Raw genomic sequence first — 23,456 nt, forward strand, 5'->3', positions numbered from 1 at the left:
GCAATGAGGAGGCTGAGACTTTAAAGAAATTATAGAATAAAAATTATCTTGGCTGAGGCACTGCCGTGCACTCGGATCTCTGTGCCAAATTTCATTGAAATCTGTTGAGCCGTTTTTGCCTGATGAAGTAACAAAAATCTAAACACAACCTGTTTCACAACGGTGACAATTTGTCACCTGAATGTTGCAATTTGCTGTGCATGGATAGATAACTGTAATGCCTTAATATTACGGTTGAAACATCTCCATGCACTTTTGAACGCCACTGTACATTGCTGGTCCAACAAGTCAATATTGTCACTGTACCATTACATATCAACCCGGAAATGGACAGGATAATATCAGTGTGAGTTGTCAATAAAATTGTCAGCGTTGTGAAATAGGCGCCTGCGCGGTTTGGTCTCTTTGGCTTTAGCATGACTTCCATTTCGGTTTATCTTTTGACAAATTGTCAATTAAATTTGACAGTTATAGAAGAAGAGGCTGTACGGCACCATTTGTGTGGTAACTGTGTTGTCAAATTGTTGACAACCAAAGTTACTGCATAATGTACGGAGCCCTACAGCGCAATCTACATTAGCTGTCAATCTTAAGCTTAACACATCTAATACAATTAATACATTTTTATAGTGGTTTATAATGTAGGAAACATGTTTTATCCTAGCCCTTGACGGCCCCCAACCCCACGACAGACCAAACAAAACTATGGCTCGATGTCGTGAAAGCAGATACCTATTTATGTGTGTAAAGTGGAGAAAAGCAAGCAGGAAAGCGGATCCAGGCAAAGGCCGGGATAACGCTAGGTAGGAGAAGAAGAAGTGGTTAATTACGCGGTATCTACTGGAGGGAGATCTACGTTTTCAGGTCAATTTCGCTCGTTGAAGCAGCGAGAGTGTTGTACGTAATTGAAATGAAGTGTGTTATCGTTTGATAAAGTATAAATATTATAGTATCAGATGTAATGGTAAAATAACAATGGAAATATCTTAATGTATTTTGGAACATTTGTGATTCGAGTTTTTGGGAAATTATGTAGGAAATAGTAGATAGATAGATAGATAGATAGATAAATATTTATTTGACAGCTGCAATGACACACAATATAAATTTTCTCAAAAATGGACGGCAAAGTCGACTTTGCCGTCTAAAAAATAGGTCGCGAAACGCGTAGTTTATGGTCAGTCAAAAATTAAAAAGTTAAAGACATTGCAGTCTCGATTTTGGGACTGCAATGTTGCATACAAATTCCATATTTGTCGAGTTCCAAACTTTTTAAAAGTTGAAATGGCCATATCAAATGAAGGCACAGGTCCATTAAACAGCCAAACAGATGATTAGTACAGCGACTATTTAGCTGTCTCAAATAGCTTGGCGTATTTTCGGCAGAAAAATACACTACTATTTTTTTATTAAAAAAATAAAAAGGCGGCAAGGGCTTTTTTCTGTGAAAATATATACGTAAGAACGTTGCTTTTGTAAAATATTTCTATGATATTTATATTTCTTGCGCCATTTTTGAGAAAAGCACTATATATGACTCGGCTGGAAGGCTACTTGCTGGCTTCGGATTCAATTAAACGGACTCCCAAGGTCGTCCGTTTAAAACGAATCCTCAGCCTGCAAGTAGCTACTTCCGAGCCTCGACAATAATGTACTATTAAACACATCATAACAGAAAGAAAAAACAATAATTATTACACTAACAAAGAAAATTGAGTTACAAAGAAAATAGCATAGAAATGAGTAGGTACAAAAGTAAAATTTTATAAAAGTAGGTAGGTACAAACTGTGTGCGTTGCAGCAGGACAAAAGGGTCACGGCTCAGAGGTACGCTTCGCTCTTTCGAGCAAAGCACTGATTTTCTGCCGGAACCCAGGTCACAACAAATATTATATTTATGTAGAAGTATTTACGTACCTACGTCGGAAACAATCGTACAGTGTAAGTGTGATATGTGCATGTCGTGTGATAATTTTTTGATAAAATACTTAGTTAGTAGGTAAAATCGACCCGTGTGTACTGTGTAAGTCTCCCAGTTGTGTGACACCAGCCTCACCATGTTATATCCTAAAATCTGCAACCAAATAGCCGAATGGAATCCCAGCGGTTTGTTTTTCAAGGAGAAGTTTTTTAAAGTGGTTTTTAAATGTTTTTTTGGATTTAAGTTGTCTTAAAGGCGGTACTTGTGATTTGCCTACCCTCCTAAGTCCCCACGTACAATTTATTGTACATATTCCAAAATCTATTTTGAACTTTTATTGTGTAACTAAGGGTTTCAATTTCAATCAAAACAATTGCTTCTGGGTCTCAGGAGGCTATATAGGTTACTTTTCAGTGGTTAGGTACACTGAATCAATACCAATTAGGCCAGTCAAATTAGAATTTAGATCTAAAAATAGCGTTTTGAGGAATTTATTTCCAGCAAGCTGGAAATCATTTTAATACCTTCATTTGGTTCAAAATGCGTGTGTTCTGAGTTAGTTGCTGGGAATTCATTCCTCAAAACACTTTTTTTTTATCTAATTTTGTTGGTCTACAAGTACATTACGAGTAAGGTGCAACGGGTCAAATTCGACTGCGGGTTAATTTCAAATAATCGAAATATCTTCCATGATTAACATTCTAACTAGAGTCTCAAACAACACATATTTTTCGCTATCTGGACATATATGTCACTCTAGGTAATAAGGGGCTATTCATAAATTACGTCATTTCAAATTAGAGGGGGAGGGGGGGCTGGACATCGGATGACGGCATGAAGTAGGAGGAAATGGGGTCATTTGAAGCATGATTTTTGGATGATTATGGGGGGGGCTAAAATCGTCAAAAATCGATGACGTAATTTATGGACAGCCCCTAATGTAAAACATGGAAAACATATTTCGATTAGTTGAAATTACCCTGCAGTCGAAATTGCCCCGCTGCACCTTACGTACTACTGTGGTAAGTATCTTACAAAGCTGGTTCCCAAGCAAAGTTTTCATAGTACAGGATGAGAACAGTTCTTAATGAGTACAGGCCGCGTAGCCAAGATGCCAATCGCTTACGCTCCGTAGCGATCGAAACGCAACTGTCACTGTCGCGCTAATATGGAAGAGTGATAGAGAGACATAATGCTTTTCGTTGTCGAAGCGATAGCGATTGTAACATTGGCTAGGCCGGCTGGTTAGATTTGGGTCAATTCTCGCCGAGTGTTGGACGTACCGACGTAATCGAAATTGAGTAGGTTATAGTAACATTTATCTGTTCAAAAGTAAGCCTTATTGCAATAATATAAGGTCTACTTTCCGCCAGTCAGGTTAGTGTGTTTCTATTAGAACGAGTTACTTAATCAGATTTAGTTTAGAATTAACTTCTCTGCTCTGGAAGGCTTTTTGAGGGATTTGGCAAAACCTTCTTAAAGTTTACGATTTTGGCACCTCGCTAAGTTTTCAGGTCAAAACGGTTCAAAAGTTTGAACTGTAACATGAAAAAAGAAGCGTAAGTCAAAGTCAAAGTCAAAAATACTTTATTCATGTAGGCCTAAGTAGTAACAAGCACTTATGAACGTTTTACATAATAATATATTATCTTAAGCTAATTATCAGAGCAATTTATTGAAGTTAATATTATTCCATAGTAATATTGGATTATTATACAGATCAAATTTAATGCTAAGAATTTCACAAAAAGATCGTCAAACATAAAAAAAATTGTATAAAAAATACTAGTCTAGAATGTTTCTAGAATAAAATCTAAATGTCAATAACAAATGTCAATAAAACTTAACAAAGAAGTACATACATTGAATTATCTATTTCGAGTCACCATTAATCCCACGTTGTTTTATCACTCATGTAGTCTTGTGTGGTATAATAAGCTTTAGAAATAAGTTTACGCTTTACATAATTTTTAAATTTATTAATTGATAATTCAGTAATATGGTTTGGAAGTTTATTATAAAATCTTACACAATTACCCATGAATGATTTTTTAATTTTATGGAGCCGTGTGAAGGGCACTGCGAGCTTATGTTTATTTCTAGTATTAATATTATGAATGTCACAATTTTTCCTAAAATTAACAATATTTTTATGTACATACAGAATATTCTCATAAATATATTGACAGTGCACTGTCATTATGTCAATTTCCTTGAATTTATCTCTAAGTGAGTCTCTATGGTTCAATTTATATATTGCTCGAATAGCCCGCTTCTGCAGAACAAAAATGGTATTTATCTCTGAAGCACCGCCCCACAGTAAAATACCATATGCCATAATGCTATGGAAGTAACTAAAATATACTAATCGAGCTGTTTTCGCATCAGTTAACTGACGGATTTTGCTCACTGCAAAAGCTGCAGAACTCAGTCTACTCGAAAGAGTAGCAATATGGGGACCCCACTGAAGTTTAGAATCTAAAGTTATACCAAGAAAAACTGTACTATCAACTAATTCCAATTCCTCATCCTTCACAATGACACTTGTTTGCACATGCCTTACGTTACTACTAGTGACAAACTGAATACATTTAGTCTTTTTCTCATTTAACAATAAATTATTAACATTGAACCAATTTACTACCTTTGAAATAGCATCGTTTACATCATTGTACGCTTGTTGCTGTCGTTTGACTTTGAAAATAAGTGAGGTGTCGTCTGCAAACAATACTATGTCATGGTGGGTCTTTACAAGGAATGGCAAGTCATTTATGTAGATAAGGAACAGGAAAGGCCCCAATATTGACCCCTGTGGTATACCCATAGAGACCAATGACCCCGGTGATCGCTGTCCACTCACATCGACCCTTTGTATTCTACCATTTAAGTAGGACTTAAGTAAATTCAGTGCCGATCCTCTAACTCCATAATAGTGTAGTTTCCTGATCAATGTTTCATGACAAACGCAGTCGAACGCCTTAGACAAATCACAGAAGACACCTAAAGCATCTCGTGACTCCTCCCAGGCATCGAAAATATGCTTAATTAGCTCAACACCAGCATCGGTTGTTGAGCGACCCCGTGTGAAACCAAACTGCTTATTATGCATTAAATTATTGCCGTTAAAATGTCGTACTAATTGTGAAAGAACTAATTTTTCAAAAATCTTGCTGAATGTTGGTAGCACAGATATCGGTCTAAAGTTAGTGGGGTCAGAGCTGCTACCAGATTTAAACAAAGGAGTTATTTTACTATGTTTCATTAAATCAGGAAACTCGCCGCAATCGACACTGTTGTTTAATATAACTACCAAGTCAGGCGCTACAATTTCTACTAAGGATTTGACAGCATGGACAGAGACTCCCCAGAGGTCATTCGTTTTTTTGACATTAATTGATTTAAACGCCTTTATTACATCTGAGGTACAAACATGTTTAAAATGAAGGTCTCTACAACACTCTGGAGCGTTATCTTTTAATAATGTAACAGCAGATGAGGGTGATGAATTTAAATCCTTAGTTGTGGATACTGGTACCTCGGTGAAAATTTTTCAAATTCAGTAGCTACTTCTAAATTGGAATCTATAATTTTGTTATCAATATTTAGTTTCAGTTCTTTCATTGTGTGTTTCGAGCGACCAGTCTCCACATTAATAACTTTCCAAGTTGCTTTAATAATGTCCGGACTATTTTTAATTTTCTGACTTAGATAATTTCGCTTAGCTATATGACAATCTATTTTAAACTTCTTCGAATATTCCTTGACATGTTCTTTAAATTCATCACTCGTATTAAACCGCCGTTCCTCATACAAAGCATACAGTTCACGTCTCCGTTGATGTAAGTCCGCAGTAGCCCACTCACTAAAAACAGATGCACCACTAACTACGACCGATTTTGAAGTAAATATCGCGTTATAATGTTCCATAAAAGTGTGAAAGAATGAATTATACATACTATTAGGACTCATATCGGAAGACAAAAAGGGTAGCGCCTGAACTAGACTTTGCTTCATTCTTTCCACGCGGTCCGAGGTTACTGGTACAAAAGTAATTTGTTTTCTCAATGTATTTTTCCTTAAGGCCTCAAATACCATTAATTGGCCTAAGTGGTCTGATTCTAAATTGCTGATAACTTTTTTAGTAATAGGAAAAATATCACTGAAAATATTATCTATACAGGTGGCACTAGTAGCAGTCACTCTAGTAGGCTCCATAAACATGTGGTTGAGATTACACGATTTGAAAAGATTCAACAATCTACAAGACATTGTTTGAATGTTCCAAAATATTTATATTAAAGTCGCCGCATATAAGTAATTTCTTACTAGAAGGTGATAGTTTAAGTAGGACAGATTCCATTGTTCTTTCAAATATTTCAAAATTACTTAATGGCGGCCTATACACACAGACAACAATAAATTGCTCCAATTCTACTGCACTTAGTTCTATAGTCCGTTCAACAGACATGGATACAATGTCCTTACGTTCCTTAGATTTTAACTGACTATTTAAAATAATTAATGACCCACCATGTATGGAACTAAGTCTGGTGAACGAACTTCCCACCTGGTGATTATATATGATTATATGTGACGTTCCACGGAAAAAAGGTACCTTATGGCGGCTGGCGCTTACGTTGCATAGCGCCGCAATAATATTGGAGCGGCGTTAATAATAGCATAAGCGCCAACCGCCATAAGGTACCTTTACCCGTGGGACGTTACATATGTTCTACAACAAACGCTGGCGCGATGTAGATGTAGGACTCGCGCTGTTTTGAACAGCGCCATCTCACGGACAGTTGGTAACTATTCCTGAACTTGGGTGTCGTGTTTGTATGGTGTCGCCCGCCTGGTGGCTTTATAATGACGCCGGCGTAATGCGTCTCCTATCCTGCTCTCTCAACTTTAACTAGACAGGGACGACGGTTGACAAATTCCGCACGCATGGCACACTTATTATTCAGCGGGGACATCGCGGCCTTTACAGAATCTACGGGAAACAAAGGCTAGCGCGATGTAGGATTCGCGCTGCGCTTGTCAGCGCCATCTCGCGAGAGATTGGCTAACTACTCATATAAAAACTGAGCGCGCTCTTTTCTAGTTCTCTCCTATGTAGCTAGGAACAAGCATAGACTGACAAAGAAAACTGACTGAGGAAGTATGTATAGAATCTACGGGAAAGAAACGCTAGCGCGATGTAGGATTCGCGCCGCTTTGAACAGCGCCATCTCATGGACGATTACGAGTCGAACGAGTCTAACGAGTAGTTAACTATTACTGACCTTGGGTGGCGTGTTTGTATGGTGTCGGCCGACAGAGTGCGCTCGCCTGGTGGCTTTATAGTGAAGCCGGCGTAACGCGCCTCCGAGTCGCTCCGGGGAGCCATCGCCGCGTGCCACTGTCATGCTCTCGTCGGCACCTGGGGACAAATGGGAACACAATATTAATCATTGTTAATGACCTACCTACCTACCTAACCTACCTACCAACCTACCCTAACCTACCGAGGACCATAGAGAATAGACGAGGCAAAATGATAGGTCACTGGATAAGACACGACACTTATAAGATCGAAGCTAGGAGAGGAAGAGGAAAAGGAGGCCCTTAGATATATGTCGATGCCTGTCGCTGAATTCCTGACCATAAAATGCTAATTCTCTCCTCAAAAAGGACACTTTTGAGGGTCCCGATTTATTCAATCCCGCATATAACATTATCAATACCCAAATCTGAAAATCTCTCGCATACTGTAACATGACGTCTTATGTTTATAAAGCTCATTCGGGGCCTTTTGCATATTCATTTTACCGTCGAAATGTTTCGGCTGTGTCCAATCAGAACCAGGTATAGGCTATTTGCAAACGCCGTTATCAGTGCTGCAATTCATTGAAATGAAGGGTAGGCAAAAAATAACATCTAAATGTCAAAAATAAAACATAACAAAAGAAGTACATACATCGGAATATCCATTATGGTTACATCCGTAATTTCACCATTGGAATAACTTGGGCGAAGTTGGGCGCCAACGCCACGGCGACTTACGGTAGATGCTTTCTTTCATCTTTCACCTGAGGCATTACAGCCGCGGGTGGGCCTTAGCCTTGGCAAACAAGTCTCTCCAGTCCGATCTGTTTGTGGCCTTCCTTCTCCAACTTTTCACTCCTAAGATCCTGATGTCCTGGTATACGCCATCAAACCATCTCAGCTTGGGCCTGCTTTTACCTCTGCGGCCCTCCGGTCGGCCTTCTAGAAGGCGCTTGGGTACTCTGGCCTCGTAGGTAACGGTAGATGCTTTACTCAACACTTATTTTCAGTAAATTCAAATTTAAATTCAAATTTACTGAAAATAAGTGTTTGATAATAGAGGTTTGGTTGTTAAAAAACCGTCGCTAGTTTAGTTCAATCTATGTAAAATACTAAAAGTGTGATATCATGCGTATTTTCAATGCTCAAAATAAAACCAAATGAAAATCAGCAAAAAGGAATGAGTGGCGAAATCTTTTAATCAAATTAGACTCCATCATTGTCGGGGCGATTCGAATAATGCTTATAAGAAGTCACAGCGGTACGATATTGATCTGCCAGTGTCAAAAGTGACGTTTTAGGTTTAAAAAAGTGATTAAACTTAGAAACAAATTAAAAGTGGAAAAATTCTTGGCTGGGACTTAAACCCACGACAACTGGATCGCTAGCCCAGTGCTCTACCATCTGACCTATCAAGCCCTTACCCAATACAGCGAACATTTCCACCATATACGAGCCTCAGGGATAAAACCAAATAAGAGCTCAATAACTTAATGGGGCTTAATACAATCGTTCCCAGAGTTTTCTGCTTGATAATCTAATGATTTCTAATAATTTTGTAAAATTGAAAAAATGATACTATTGACACTAGCATATCAGTATCGTACCGCTGTGACTTCCTATAAGCATCGTCTGAACCGGGCCGTGTGTCTTTCATTTGCCGGTTCACTCCAATCATTGCATGGGCTAATTTAATTTCAGAAATAGCTTGGACAAGAAAAAACCAGCTTGATAAATCGTGCCACCACTGCGACGAAATAAAAACCGGCCAAGGTTCCAAGGGTTCCGTAGATTAAGTCCGACTCACGCTTGACTACACATTTCTAATAGGTTTTTCTGTAATCTATAGTTAAAGAACTATTTTTTGATTTTTTTTCAAAATTTTAGACCCTGTAGTTTCGGAGATAAAGGGGAGAAATGGTCAATTATTGACTATTTTCTTCTAACCTATTTATTTTAAAATAATAAAAAATATTAGAAATTCTCAAAAAGAGCTCTTTCATTTAATGTGAAATAGTTTAAAAAAACATTATTTTTTATATCCTCATTTACCCCCAAAAAGTGGCCTCCATGTTTAAAATTAATTTGTTTATGTAAAATGTCCGTCCTTGGGTCACGAATTTACATATGTGTACCAAATTTCAACTTAATTGGTCCAGTAATTTTGGAGAAAATGGGCTGTGACAGACGGACAGACAGACGCACGAGTGATCCTATAAGGCTTCCGTTTTTTTGCTTTTGAGGTACGGAACCCTAAAAACCAGCTTGATTAATCGTGCCACCACTGCGACGAAATAACAAGGGTTAGGTACAGTCACCACACGGGATTGTTATGCCATTAGGGTTCTCGTTAAATAGGAAATTCTATAGCGAAAGTATTGAACAACCAATTTAGCTAGAACCCTAAATGTCGCAACAATCGGGGAGCGTGATGGTACGTGAATTATGGACAATACAAGGTCATTTTATAGCCGTTTTAGTAAATGTTATGAAAATACCATACATTTTCGAAACTCAAAGGAATATTTTGAGGATTTTTTTTAATAGCCTATACATGTGTGTGTCCCACTGCTGGGCAAAGGCCTCCCCTCTCCTTTTCCAGTCATCCCTGTGCTGAGCAAGATCCCGCCAATCCCGCTGGAATGCATCCAGGTCGTCCCGCCATCTCTTTCTCGGTCTGCCTCTGCCTCGACCCCTGGGGATGCCAGCTAGTGGCTATTCATATTCATATTCATATTCATATATTTATTGCGATCATGTTCATTACAGAAGATGAACAATGAATGTATTATTTTGGCCCATCTGCCATCATGCATCCGGCAGACATGTCCAGCCCAGTCCCACTTTAGCCTGGCTGGCTGGTTTTTTATTTTGAGGAAAAAGGTGTAATAAAATTGCACTCACATTGTGCAGACTAGAGAACTCTATACCATCCATCAAATTTTATCAAATTCCGACGAAAAAACCGACCCAAAAACCGTTTATATAATGACCTTGTATTAAATGTCCATAATTCACGAACCCCTTCTTGTTTTGTCGCAGTCGCTTCGGATTATTACATCCGCCATTACGCAACCCTTTGCGGGTTTTTGGGATAATATTGTAAAATATAGGACGCTGATGGCGCAGATAGGTCGATGTGATTTCAAAGTACCGGCGCGATTCGGAAAGTGAATTAAAGATTAACCAGATACGATATAGTAAAGATATGTGACGTCCCACGGATAAAGGTACCTTTTGGCGGTTGGCGCTTACGATTATTAACGTCGCTCCAATATTATTGCGGCGCTATGTGACGTAAGCGCCAGCCGCCATAAGGTACCTTTTGTAGTGGAACGTCACATAACTTTACTATTTCGTATCTAGTGAATCTTTTAAAATTCATTTCCCGAATCGAGCCGTACATCATTTACATACTAGAGCCAGAATAATAATAGATATCACAAAGTTGACGCATTTCATCGTAAAAATAAACAAAGTCTTAACCCATCTCAGTCATCTCACCTTGCATAGTTCCTGGTTTTTAACTCTAATAATAAGCTCTTGAAAAAATTTCATTTTTGGTATAAGATTTTATCGCTGACTGTACTTTTTTTTACAAGCAACTAATACTCATCGAGACAATTATAATAAAACCCCCAAACACAATTAGGTTACGTTGTTTTATCACAGAGTTCCTATGGCCACCTCCTGTCTCCATCATCAGATCAGCTCGACGGTACCATAATATTGCATTGTTACCCGACTTACATCATGTAAGCAAATTTTCAGCTGCATTGGAAGTCGGGAAGTGGGTCAAAGGACCATGGGCAACTTTGTATGGAGTCTTGCCCCAAAACCAACAGAGTTGAGAGTTAGGTCATTCATCATCATCATCATCATTTCAGCCTATATACGTCCTCCTGAGCACAGGCCTCCTCTCATGCACGAGAGGGCTTGGGCTATAGTCCCCACGCTAGCCCAATGCGGATTGGGGACTTCACAGACACCTTTGAATTTCTTCGCAGATGTATGCAGGTTTCCTCACGATGTTTTCCTTCACCGAAAAGCTAGTGGTAAATATCAAATGATATTTCGTACATAAGTTCCGAAAAACTCATTGGTACGAGCCAGGATTTGAACCCGCGACCTCCGGATTGAAAGTCAGGCGTCATATCCACTCGGCCACCACTGCTTGTTAGGTCATTAGATAGGTATTTCTCTGTACTTCATTTCGTTCTATGGGCACCAAGCGGAATTCCATTGCAGAACTGAGATATTGGTATTTTAGCCAAAATGTCGTCACCCTTATTACCTAGGCAATAGGGTCCAAGTAAGTAAATTAATTGCTGCAGAGCAGATGTTCGAGCACACTGAATGATTTGCCGCGATCGCCCGGCGGTGGACTCTATTGCCTAGGTAATAAGGGTGACGACATTTTGACTAAAATACCAGTATCTAAAATACTAAAATAACAGTTCTGCAATGGAATTCCGCGTGGTGCCCATAGAACGAAATTAAGTACAGAGAAATACCTATCTAATGACCTAACTCTTTTGGTTTTGGGGCAATTTTGACGCATAGTCCTTTAACTTGCAAGATTTGAACCTTACAAACATACATAGGTACATTGCAAGTTAATAAAAAGCTTGTACAGTCGCCATCAGATATATCGGAGCGGCCAAGGTGTTCACAATATTTGAACGCGCACTCTAATGCCTTGACAATAGAGGCGTGTTCAGATATTGGTGAACACCTTGGCTGCTCCGATATATCTGATGGCGACTGTAATAGCTCCTCTACACGTTGGCCCAACTTATTGGACCAATATGTTGGGACAACGTGTAGAGAGGGTATTGGTGTCGGTTGGATTTTGGCGAGCGGGTTGGCGATGAGTTGGCCGCGGTGTCGGTTTTTCGGCCGCACATCAAAGGGATTGGCCAAGCGATTGCGGTACGCATCTACACGTGGCCCAATCGGCAGTGCGTGCTCGGACGCGGTCGAGGGTGGACGTTCATGCTTTTTGTGTTTTTTAAAATTAAAAATGACGAATACGTAGCCACGTGTAGTAGCGTTCCTACCAAGGCACGGCCAACTCATGGGCCAAGCGTTGGCGGAGCGTTTGCCCAACGTGTAGAGGAGCCATAAATGGTGGTTACCTGCGGCGCGTTCAGGGGAGGGTCGAGGCGGCTGGATTTTGGGAGATTGGTGACGCCCATCCGCCTGGAACAAACAAACACTCTTGTTTAACATCTAAAACAACCTTACATTGTGGATAAAATACAAATTTGTCTATAGTTTTCGAGGAATAAAGATAGCCTTTACGAGCTGGCATAGTGAAAATTTACGAACCGCAGCGGAAGCCTGCATTTTAGCTTACAATATTTGTTGCCTACTGTACCCGACTACCCGTAACTACCATGAGTCACTGTCAGTGTCAATACTGACATATACGCTAACGTCTACGTAATTTACTTTCTATACATCTCGCTCGCACTAATATGCGAGTGCGAGCGAGATGTATAGAAAGTAAGTTAAGTTCTCAATAGCGTTTAAGTCAGTGCCAAACTACCCCCAGTCACACAGGTCGCATTTTTCAACCGATCCTCATGATGACGATGATGATGATGATGATGTTCAGCCGTTTCGATAATAATAGAGGTTATGGTTAATATACCAAATCCAAGATAACTCCGCAGCGATTCTGATAGCACAGACTGTGCAAGTGTTTAATATGACATAATTTGATTTGACTCGTGTCGATTTAAAACACTCCCTTCGGTCTTGCTTTAATTTATCGCCACTCGTTTCGAATTTCCTACTTTTCGCACATGCATCGTAATTTACTTACTATTATCGTATCCGTGCGCTCAGATTCTCTTGACACAGTATAATGAGCATGGGCCCGATTCGGATTTTGAAATAGATATCTATTAGATATCGTTTAGTCATCCCCAAGAAACGATAACGATATGTTTAAGATCTAACCTGTCAAATTTGACATTTGCGCGATTCTGGAGATATTACTCTTGAACGTTTTCCATAGGATATGACTTAGAGATCCAATTCACATCTAATAGATATCTTACTCTATCTAATTCTTTTCGCTGCAAAAGAGAACTAGTTGATATCTAAACTATAACGTATCTAGAATGGACGTACTAGACGAGTCGTCTCTTGTGAATATCTTGAAGTTCGAATACGGCAGCATGTATTTCAATTACCGCCACGTGCCAACTTTACTGACGAACCAATTTACCGCGGCGCTTCTCAAAACCGTATCCAATCAGTAAGCTTACAGATTAAACTCCCATTTACCTCACCAGTATAAATGACATTAAAACGCCGCCAGCCGTATTCGAACAATGAGATACGTCAAATATATTGAAACGATATGGATCGGATATGTCAGTGTCAAACAAGTGTCAAAAGTGACGTTTTTGTTTGAAGAAACATCAATTTTGACACGTTTGACACTGACATATCCAATCCATATCGTTTCAATATATTTGACCGGGATCAGGCACTGGTCCCACCGCGAGCTAGTAAGCTATGAGCTATCGGCTATAAACACGAACAAAAGATAAGCACTCCCGTGTAAATAAAAGAGACACGGCGATATTTATAGCTCACCGCTGGACGAGTAACTATCGCGGTGGGACCAGTGCCTCAAGGTGGCGGTCCGGTACGCCCGTCTATAGCGGCTTTAACCTGCTTCAACTGAAGTTTACTTCGTATTTCGTACCCAATCAGCTCAACAGTCCGTTTTAAGAGCCCCAAACTTCGATGCCGAGTCTAAATGGGGCATTATCTATGAAAAGGGACCTTATTGTCGATGGCGCTTACGCCGCACAGCGTCGCGCGGCTTTGCATTTATATCGGAGCATCGCTAATAATGGCGTAAGCGCCATCGACAATAAGATCCAAGAAGAACGTCACAAATAACATTAAAACCTGAATAAGTTGAATCTCAAGCAGGCGTAATCATGGTATGGGTGTGTTTACCCGTCGGGATAGAACGCAGTACATAGAACATAGACAGTAAACTAAGTTAATAGTAGGAGATCCCACATATAGTCGACCTTCACCAATCTGTCTGACGCATGAAACTGTGAAAATATGAAAGAAAATATGTTCCAGAACATAAATAAATCGGGTTGCCTAAAGAAATATGGCATATATGTGGGATCTTAGACCATATGAGGAAGTTAGCGCAAAATCGTAGTTTTAATATTGAACTTTTACACGTTTAAATCAAAGGTAAATTCACACTGGAACCAGACTATATGTGACGTTATCTATGAAAAGCGACCTTAATCCGATGGCGCTTACGCCATTATTAACCATGCTCCGATTTAATACCTACAATGCCGCGCGACGCTGTCGGCGTAAGCACCATCGACAATAATATTAAGGTCCCTTTTCATAGATATATCAGGCGTTGTCAATGTTGTCATACTGTTCTTATCAGGCTACTGTTCAAGAGGAAATGCTTATACATCGCATTTGAACCCAATCTTGCGTAATTTCCTTGCACAAACACCAAACGTCTTGGATTTTGGATAACATGTTACTGCGAAGAAAAGGTTGGGATCAGACGTTCACCATTCAGTGTATTCGGGTGGTTCTGAATCCTTCGGGTGGTTCTGAATCCTTCGGGTGGTTCTGAATCCTTCGGGTGGTTCTGAATCCTTCGAATTATAAATGATTTTCGGAATACCTCAACATTTTGAAGTAATTATTCTTACTTCTCTTAGGGCCACTAGCACCATCCCACTAACCCGGGGTTAACCGGTTAAACCGTTAAGCTAGTGTCAAATTGTACTGGTAACCATGGTGACACTCCAGGTTTAACCTGTTAACCCCAGGTTAGTGAATGGTGTCCACCATCCCAATAGCCCGGGGTTAAACGATTAAACCTAGAGTTACCATGGTTACCAGTACAATTTGACACTGAGTTGGCGATTTAACCGGTTAACCCGGGGTTAGTGGGATGGTGCTAGTGGCGCTTAGAGCAATTAGTAACTGGAGACGCCTTAGCTGTCATTTTCTGTACAAGACAGTCTGCCGATTTTTGCGGGGGAGGGGCACGTCAAATCCATGATTTGTACGTAACGTACAAATAGCCATGTCAGATAAACGTCAGTCCATACAAAAGTTTGCACAATTGTGCAAGTAAAGGTTTCAGAGGGGTAAGCTCTTAAAGGCGACTCCGGTTTATTAAATGCTCTTAGATATAAATACAAGTATACAATTATATTCACAAGTACCTAGAGTTAAAGCAATTACGTCGGTTCACACAAACAAGCGTGTTTTGCCGTAAAATAATGAATTTACCTTGATTTGGACATTGTGCCTGACGTTTTGACGTCCCAATTTTATTTAACAAGGATTCCGAATGAAAAGGTTCGTGATTACGATTTCAAATTTTCAAACTTGATGCCAAGGTCAGAGGACTATTACGAAAATCGAAATTTCATTATCTGCCCCTCTCTCTCTCTCTATCACACTTGCATATTCGAGCAGGCCCCTATTTCACCAACGTGACAGGTCCGACAATTTTCGACATCACTGTTACTGACGTCACAGGCCTCCATAGGCTACGGTAACCGCTTACCATCAGACGGGCGGTGTGGTTGTTTGCCACCAACATGTTAATTAAAAAAAAACTGCACTATATCGCCAGTTAATAAGTTCTTATTTTGCGAAGCTATAATGACAATAATTATCACAAGAAATACGACAATTGTCACGAAATTCCGACACAGAACTCATTTGCTGTCAAAAATTACCGAAAGTTCTTTGAAATCTTGTGACAATTGTCATCATTATCATCATAAACATCGCAAGAGAAATACCTGTTTTTTGCCGATATAATAAAGTTTTTTAAAATAATACTATGATGATGACAAACAAGAATACGGCCCGCCCGATGGTAAGTGATAACCGTAGCCCATGGATGCCTGTGATGTCAGCAACAATGAGACTTGTCGAATTGTCGCACCTGTCACGTTGGTGAAATAGGGGCCAGGTCGTTCAGTGACAGATACAGGTGGTTTTGTATTTGGTTGGTTAGTCAATAAATGTTATAACTACCCGAAAATGTAATACAAAATGTTTACTTTTATTTAAGTACCTAAAGATACAGGGTATAGTCCATAAGCTAATAGTACTTACCCTGCATACCCCTATAGTTGCCTATACAAAATCCGCTCTTACCCCTCTCTTGACCCCGTCCCCCTAATCCGGGACCCTCTTAAGAGGGCCTGAGTGAGTTCACCGTATACCTTACGATTAAATGAGGTATTGAGGGGTCCTTAAGTTTCTTTGGCAGGTTTTATTTATTTATTTAAACTTTATTGTACGATAAAAAAAATAAAATTGGCGGACATAATGCCTTAAGGCATTCTCTACCAGTCAACCATTGGGTCAAACAGATTGCCAGATCAGAGATTGACAGATTGGGTTTTCATAAGATGAATGTTTTTTTTTTATACCACACTAGGTATTTCATATTCGCTTACACGACAAATCATCTAAAATCCATATAAACGTATCCCCTCTCTAAAGGGGCCCACTGATTAACAGTCCGCCGGACGGCATCGGCCTGTCAGTTGTTGTAACTGTCAAAATTTTGTTCTAACTGACAGGCCGATACCGTCCGGCGGACTGTTAATCAGTGGGCCCCTTAACAATTGATCCGATCGCACAAAAAAATTAGGAAATGTACATAAGTAGCTTTACAAGGGCTTCCAAAAAAAAACTTTTTGACAACCCATAATGAGTTTTTTCGATACGTTTTTTATCTACAGACCTGTAGAATCAGCAGCAGAAGTTGCTAAGCGGGCGAGGTGCTCAAAATTACCTTGGCACGCTCTAACGGCCCCATTCGAACTTTATGATATCTAGAAACGATGTGGATTACATACGTCAGTGCCAAAAATGACGTTTCTTCAAACAAAAACGTCACTCTTGTCTTTTGACACATCTAATCGTTTATAATATCGTTTTTAGATCTATTTATTGACGTATCTTAAAAATCGAATCGGGCAGTTATTTTCTCGACAATAAAGTCGAGTCTATATCATTTTGAACTCCTGGCCCGTTCAGCAACTTCTGCAGCTGACTGTACACCGGTCAAAGAAGTCCTCAGATTAAAGTTTACCCCACAATATTCTATTAAAAGACGCCTTCAAGTAGTTTTTTACCGGGATTTGAACCCGTGGCCGGTCGGGCGGCTAACGCGGTTTACCGGGCCAATGGACGCAGGATAGTTGTGCCAATGATAAGCCCACAGTGTAAAAAGGTAAAGGAAATGGGACGGTTTGTATGGGAAATTGGGGCATTATCTATGAAAAGGGACCTTATTGTCGATGGCGCTTACGCCGAACAGCGTCGCGCAGCATTTTATATCGGAGCATCATTAATAATGGCGTAAGCGCCATCGACGCGTAGGAAAGACGTAACACAGTTTTCTGTTTGACCCAAAAATCTTTTTTGTAAAAGTTCCCTCTATTTCCGAATCCCTTAATTACACATTAAATATTTAACGGTGCCCCAATTAACTATTAAACCTGCCCTATATCCTAGCTGCTCCCATGGATTATTCGAGTGAGTCGAACATTATAAATGCCTGCCTAGTAGTAGTGTAGTAGTAGTTGCCTGATAATAAATGATATTTGATTTTGATTTTTGATTATGACGAGCTATACCTACTCGCATAGGTATCAACTACACCTTACAAAACAAATTTCCCTGCTGCGTCTGTCTGTCCGTGTGTATGTATGTTCGCGATAAACTTAAAATCTACTGTACGGATTTTCATGCGACTTTTACTTATCAATAGAGTAATTTTTAGGAAGGTTTAGGTATATAATTGCGACGTTATCTATGAAAAGGGACCTTATTGTCGATGGCGCTTACGCCATTATTAACGATGCTCCGATATAAAACAATGCCGCTCGATGCTGTGCGGCGTAAACGCCATCGACAATAAGGTCCCTTTTCATAGATAATGCCCCAATTTGTTAAGGTTTACCCATGCGGAGCCGGGGAGGGTAATTTTTAAGCCAGTAGCCTCTTGAAGAAATTTTATTCAGTAAGTAAATGAATAATAAAACAGATATTACCTTTATTTAAAACAAAGAAGTCTTTAGATAATCAGGAACGGGACAAACAGATTGTAAATTAAATCTCCGTTTTTTTCAATTTTCCCAATTTTTCCCTGTGGGACCATCAGTTATAATATAAGGAAAATAGCAATTGGACCGCCATATTTAAGAGCCAATCAACATGCACACTGCACAGTAAATAATCGCGATTATTTAAATATAACGAAAGATATTTAAAAAATGGGGGCCGCTACGTACCTACTGTAAAAGTATTTTGTATTTAAGTAGGTACATACCTTTTCACCACACCAGCTCGGAAAGGCTTACTTTGCACTTCAAAAACTGATAGCAAATTTGCATTTTATTCACATGTGACACAAAGTAATCAAATGCAAATTTTGAGTTGGTTTCTTATGTTTGCTGGTAGAAATTACTTAAATGATGATTTTGGATGATAAATATTTAATAACATTCATTTGGATTTGATTTGGTTTGATTTTGTTTGATTTTAATACATTTAATATTTGCTTCAGCTTGGTGTGGTGAAAAATTTTGTGTTTCACTCGGACGCAAATTTTGTTTAACCCTCGCAACGCTCAAGATTCCATTTTTCGAACCACTCGCTACGCTCGTGGTTCAATTTTGGAATCTTTCGCTTGCTCGGGTATCAATATTAGCACGAGCGTTTAAACAACAACTTTGCCCCCTTGTAAAACAAATAACTACCTATTTGAATAAAGTGTCATTCTATGGAACTTGCTAACTATGTAAACAAAACTCACTAGCAAAATTCATCATACAGAGACAATTCAATATGGCGGTAACGGTTTGTTTACATAGTTAGTTCCATTCCATAGAATGACACTTTACAACAAACTAGTTTTTATGTTGCTGAATTCGTCATTCTATGAACTCAAAGCAAAAACGGCCGTTTTAACTTTGGACGCATCCATACACAGACAAGATTTCCTTACTTATATAATGGTACGTATAAAAATTTATATTATCTTTCCTACAAACTATTACAAATAAACCATCCAAACAGGAGACTAGATGTAATTGAATCAAAATACGTCGTTGTATAATAATTACAATAAAGTAAATGCTATAATATATTTAGTTTAATAAGTTCTATTTCAATTGAAAGCTGAACGTCGTCCCAACTCCCTTATGGGACAAGTCCACAAGCAAATTTAACTAAATCACACCATGTAGGTAAATATATAACATACCGTTTTCGATAATAGTTGATTCAATTAACAAAATGGAATGTTCCAATTTAGATAATGTCTGCCGAATCAACATATATTTATCAGATATTAACTCACATTATAGACGGGTCTAACGCGAATTATATTCAATTACCTTGATTTACCGACGTTTCGACACAGGTTTCACTGGTCGTGGTCGCGGCTGACTGATGTCCCAGCAAAATGTCAAAACAGAGATTTGTGCATCTAAACGACACCCGTAAATCAACGTCGAAACGTCGGTAAATCAAGGTAATTGAATATAATTCGCGTTAGACCCGTCTATAATGTGAGTTAATATATATTTATCAGGACAATTCGGACGTAACGTAACAATACGTAACGTAATAATAAAGATAGGTATCCGAACTCTTTACAATAGCCCAGTCTCATTGTCCACCCAAACTTCAATCCATAGACCGGTATACTATTCACTTTTGCTACAATAAGTAGTCCCAATGCCTGCTGAGACCGGTGTCATGGGTGTCTATTGTTGCACCTGTGAACGGGTTCCAGCAGGCGTTCTACATGACATTAAAGCTCTCCAAGGGGCCTCTACGTGTTGGATCTGTGTCCCCACGCAAGCCTATCAAAAAACCGGGATTATAGGCCCGTGATATCCAAAAGAAGATAGGTATAACATGTTCCTCCGTCAAACATTGTCTATGGAAATATCTATAGTTTTAAAACGAGTAATTTAGATACAAATAGTCTCTGAGCAAATAGTTGTAAGTATGATATACTGTGATTGACATGTAAAACTATGTTTTATAAAGGAATAAATAAATGAATGAATAAAGCGGCGAAGTGCGAGTCGGACTCGCCCATGAAGGGTTCCGTAGCAGCAAGTAACATAATAAAATTGCGATAAAAAATGACGTATTAAAAAAACTACTTACTAGATCTCGTTCAAACCAATTTTCGTCGGAAGTTTGCATGGTAATGCACATCATATATTTTTATTAGTTTTAGAATTCTCTTTTTTTTTGAAGTTACAGAGGGGACACACATTTTACCACTTTGGAAGTGTGTCTCGCGCAAACTATTCAGTTTAGAAAAAAATTATATTAGAAACCTCAATATCATTTTTGAAGACCTAAGAGACAGACAGACAGACAGACAGACATGACGAATCCATAAGGGTTCCGTTTTTTGCCATTTGGCTACGGAACCCTAAAAAGCATATACCTCCTAATAAGGTAGACCTGTAATAGACCTCTTTGTTTCATATTTGGCTATTGCAAAATTTATCTATTGACCTATGTAGATGTCTACCTACTGTGGGCGTAGCATACCAGTGTGTATCTAGTTTACTGAAGTGTACTAGAATGTCCGAACTACCAACAAGCTGAATTTGGAACCGGATCCACAAACGCTACAGTCTGAATTATTCAGGTGTCTTATCTAGTTTCATGGCTCAGTAGCTTGGAATAGCTTTATCAAAATCCGGGTTTTATTAGAAGTATCAGAACAAATTACACTAAGTATCTTCAGAAAATATTTCGATTTTGTTTTTATTTCAAGTAAAAACACTACTATATAAATTATAAACTAAACAATATTTTCTGAATATAATTTAATTTTTTAATATTAGTATTGATTGGCAGCGCCATCTCTCTCGCTAGCTCGGTATCACCTGAGATGATCCAGTAAGAAGGTCGAACCATACTGTTCTACCTTAGGGATGGCCAGGGGGCGCCATAAGCCTTCAGTCAGAAGTATATATACTTGGATGAATCTGATTGGGCCTTTAGCCGCATAAAGGGGTTACTCCCTTTTCTTCAAGGGGTCACTACACCTTATAAAACAAAGTCCCTCGCGCTTATCTGTTTGCATGTTCCCGATAAACCCGAAAACTGCTGAACGTATTCACACCTATACTTTCCTTCCTGTAAAAATAAACCAAGGATCAGGAACTGTGACACTTGTCCTGATTATTTTCCAATAACTTAATGAACCTGATTTAAAAGGCGATGCCACCGCCCGTAATATCTTGGGTGCAATTGATCTTATTCGATTGGCACAGATCTCTGGAGGCTGATAAAAGGAATTTTACAGAGAAAAGTACATTATAATGACATTAATGGGAAGTGGAAATGGATCCTTGCTATTTAATTACTGAGTACCTAATATGATTAATTAATTATTTTAAGTAGGTAAGTAAGAAAAGCGCTGGTGGCCTAGCGGCACATAATAAATAATAGTAATACTAGGTACCTAGGTACAGAAGACTCATATGGCCGCGAGGTGGCGACAGCGCCACGCGCGGCTTATGGGCCCTATGGCTAGCCACCAAAATTGGTGTGGAGCGGATGTACTTTTAGCTACGTGTAACAAAGCGACGAAATCGCGGAGTGAGCCACGCCTGCTAGCGGTACAAGCGTACGACTTTCAAATCCGAAGGTCGCGGGTTCAAACCCCGGCTCGTAATAATGAATTTTTCGGAGTGACGTGAAACACTTCAGTGTAAAGTTTAATGTTGTTTTTAGCTCGTAATTCTTATAATAATCAAAAAACTCAAAAATATTTCCCATAATGTCAATATCCAGAGAGGGAAATGGGGACTACGTTTGTATGGAGAAGCCCCCTTTCCTCTTAATGAGGAAAGTTAGGCCTGCATGTAACAGTCGATCAACTTTACAGATAGGATAAGTTTTGACATGGGACGGTGGGGGCTAATTTAAACTAAATACCTTATTATACTATACGTTTTCTCGAACCCTCGCACCCTATGGGTAACAGCAATTCGAACAGATAATAAAATGTCACACCGATACGATACTGTACGGATATAACAGTCTACGTGACAGCGTGATAAAACGGTGTTCGTCACTTTATATCTCACGGTGTTAAAAAGTGACAGTTATTTTATCGTGTGGATAAAGCCATCCATAATACGCCTGCTGATCTGTAAGTTCTCCACGCTACGATAAATAAACATATATCCCCCAAAAAATAAGTACATTCTCGTTGCCAGGGAGGTTTTGGGATTATACTGAGCAACTTTTACTATGGGACCAACACCGAACTCGCGAAAAATAATTTGCCTGTTTCATACATTTTGGCTGGTCCATTTTCTACCTGGAAGTTTAAAGGCCAGCGCAAACAGGCGGAGCGTAGCGCAGATCACCAAGGAGCATTTACGCCGCGCAGCGCACACCGGCGTGGTAAAATCCCCCGACATACCGCGAGCGCCCGCACAGCCCGGCGCTCGTGGTCGGCGCACCACGGAGCACTTCGGCGCAGGCCGGGGGATGCCGCGGCATGCCGCCGCGTGTACTCTATCACAAGGGATTAGTGACTAGTATGCACGAGTTCTCCCCCGTCGTCCCGGCGCTACTCCGGCTCACTCGGGAGGCCTCGGCGCATGCCGCGGGATGCCGCGGCATGCCGCCGCCTACCGCCGCGGTATCCTCTGGCGTGCTCCTCGATGCCGCGGCGTAACAATCCTCCGTGGTGCTCCGAGATCGGTCTCAAAGCATTTAAATTTATACCAGAAGGTAATTGAAATGGGAAAGAAAATACATTGATAATTTTAAAGTGATCTGCGCTGCGTTCCGCCGGTTTGCGCTGGCCTAGGTGTATAACTTGTTAACCGGTGCGAAGCCGGGGCGGGTAGCTAGTTTAATCTAATAAGCCTTTGGCAATGAACGTAACTAACCGCAAGTGACGCCAACAATGTCCAAGCTAACATAGGTACCGACGGGCCCCTTCGTTTAATGAGCCCTTAATCGAGATGGGATCAGGGTTAAGATAGTTAGGTTAAATGGTAATAGTAGCAAAGAGAATAAATAGTATAGAGGGTTAATGTTATAGTAAATCTTGTAGTCACAGTTTTACTGCCATCTATCGACACAGCATTAAAACTAAAAATGTAAATGTATATAA

At 39.6% G+C, this 23,456-nt stretch overlaps 1 protein-coding gene across 1 annotated transcript in view; it reads right to left on the reverse strand.

Annotated features, from left to right (window-relative positions):
- LOC134673903 (uncharacterized) overlaps positions 1-23,456 on the reverse strand; it is a 231,127-nt gene that overhangs the window by 143,479 nt on the left and 64,192 nt on the right. The window contains exons 3-4 of the mRNA XM_063531956.1: positions 12,367-12,430; positions 7,207-7,343 (exon numbers count right to left, since the gene is read on the reverse strand). Of these exons, the coding sequence (XP_063388026.1) occupies positions 7,207-7,329 (123 nt within the window). The 5' untranslated portion in view covers positions 7,330-7,343; positions 12,367-12,430. The remainder of the gene's footprint in view (positions 1-7,206; positions 7,344-12,366; positions 12,431-23,456) is intronic.

The sequence above is a fragment of the Cydia fagiglandana genome, chromosome 19 (genome assembly GCF_963556715.1).
Source record: "Cydia fagiglandana chromosome 19, ilCydFagi1.1, whole genome shotgun sequence".
Taxonomy (NCBI): Eukaryota; Metazoa; Arthropoda; class Insecta; order Lepidoptera; family Tortricidae; genus Cydia; species Cydia fagiglandana.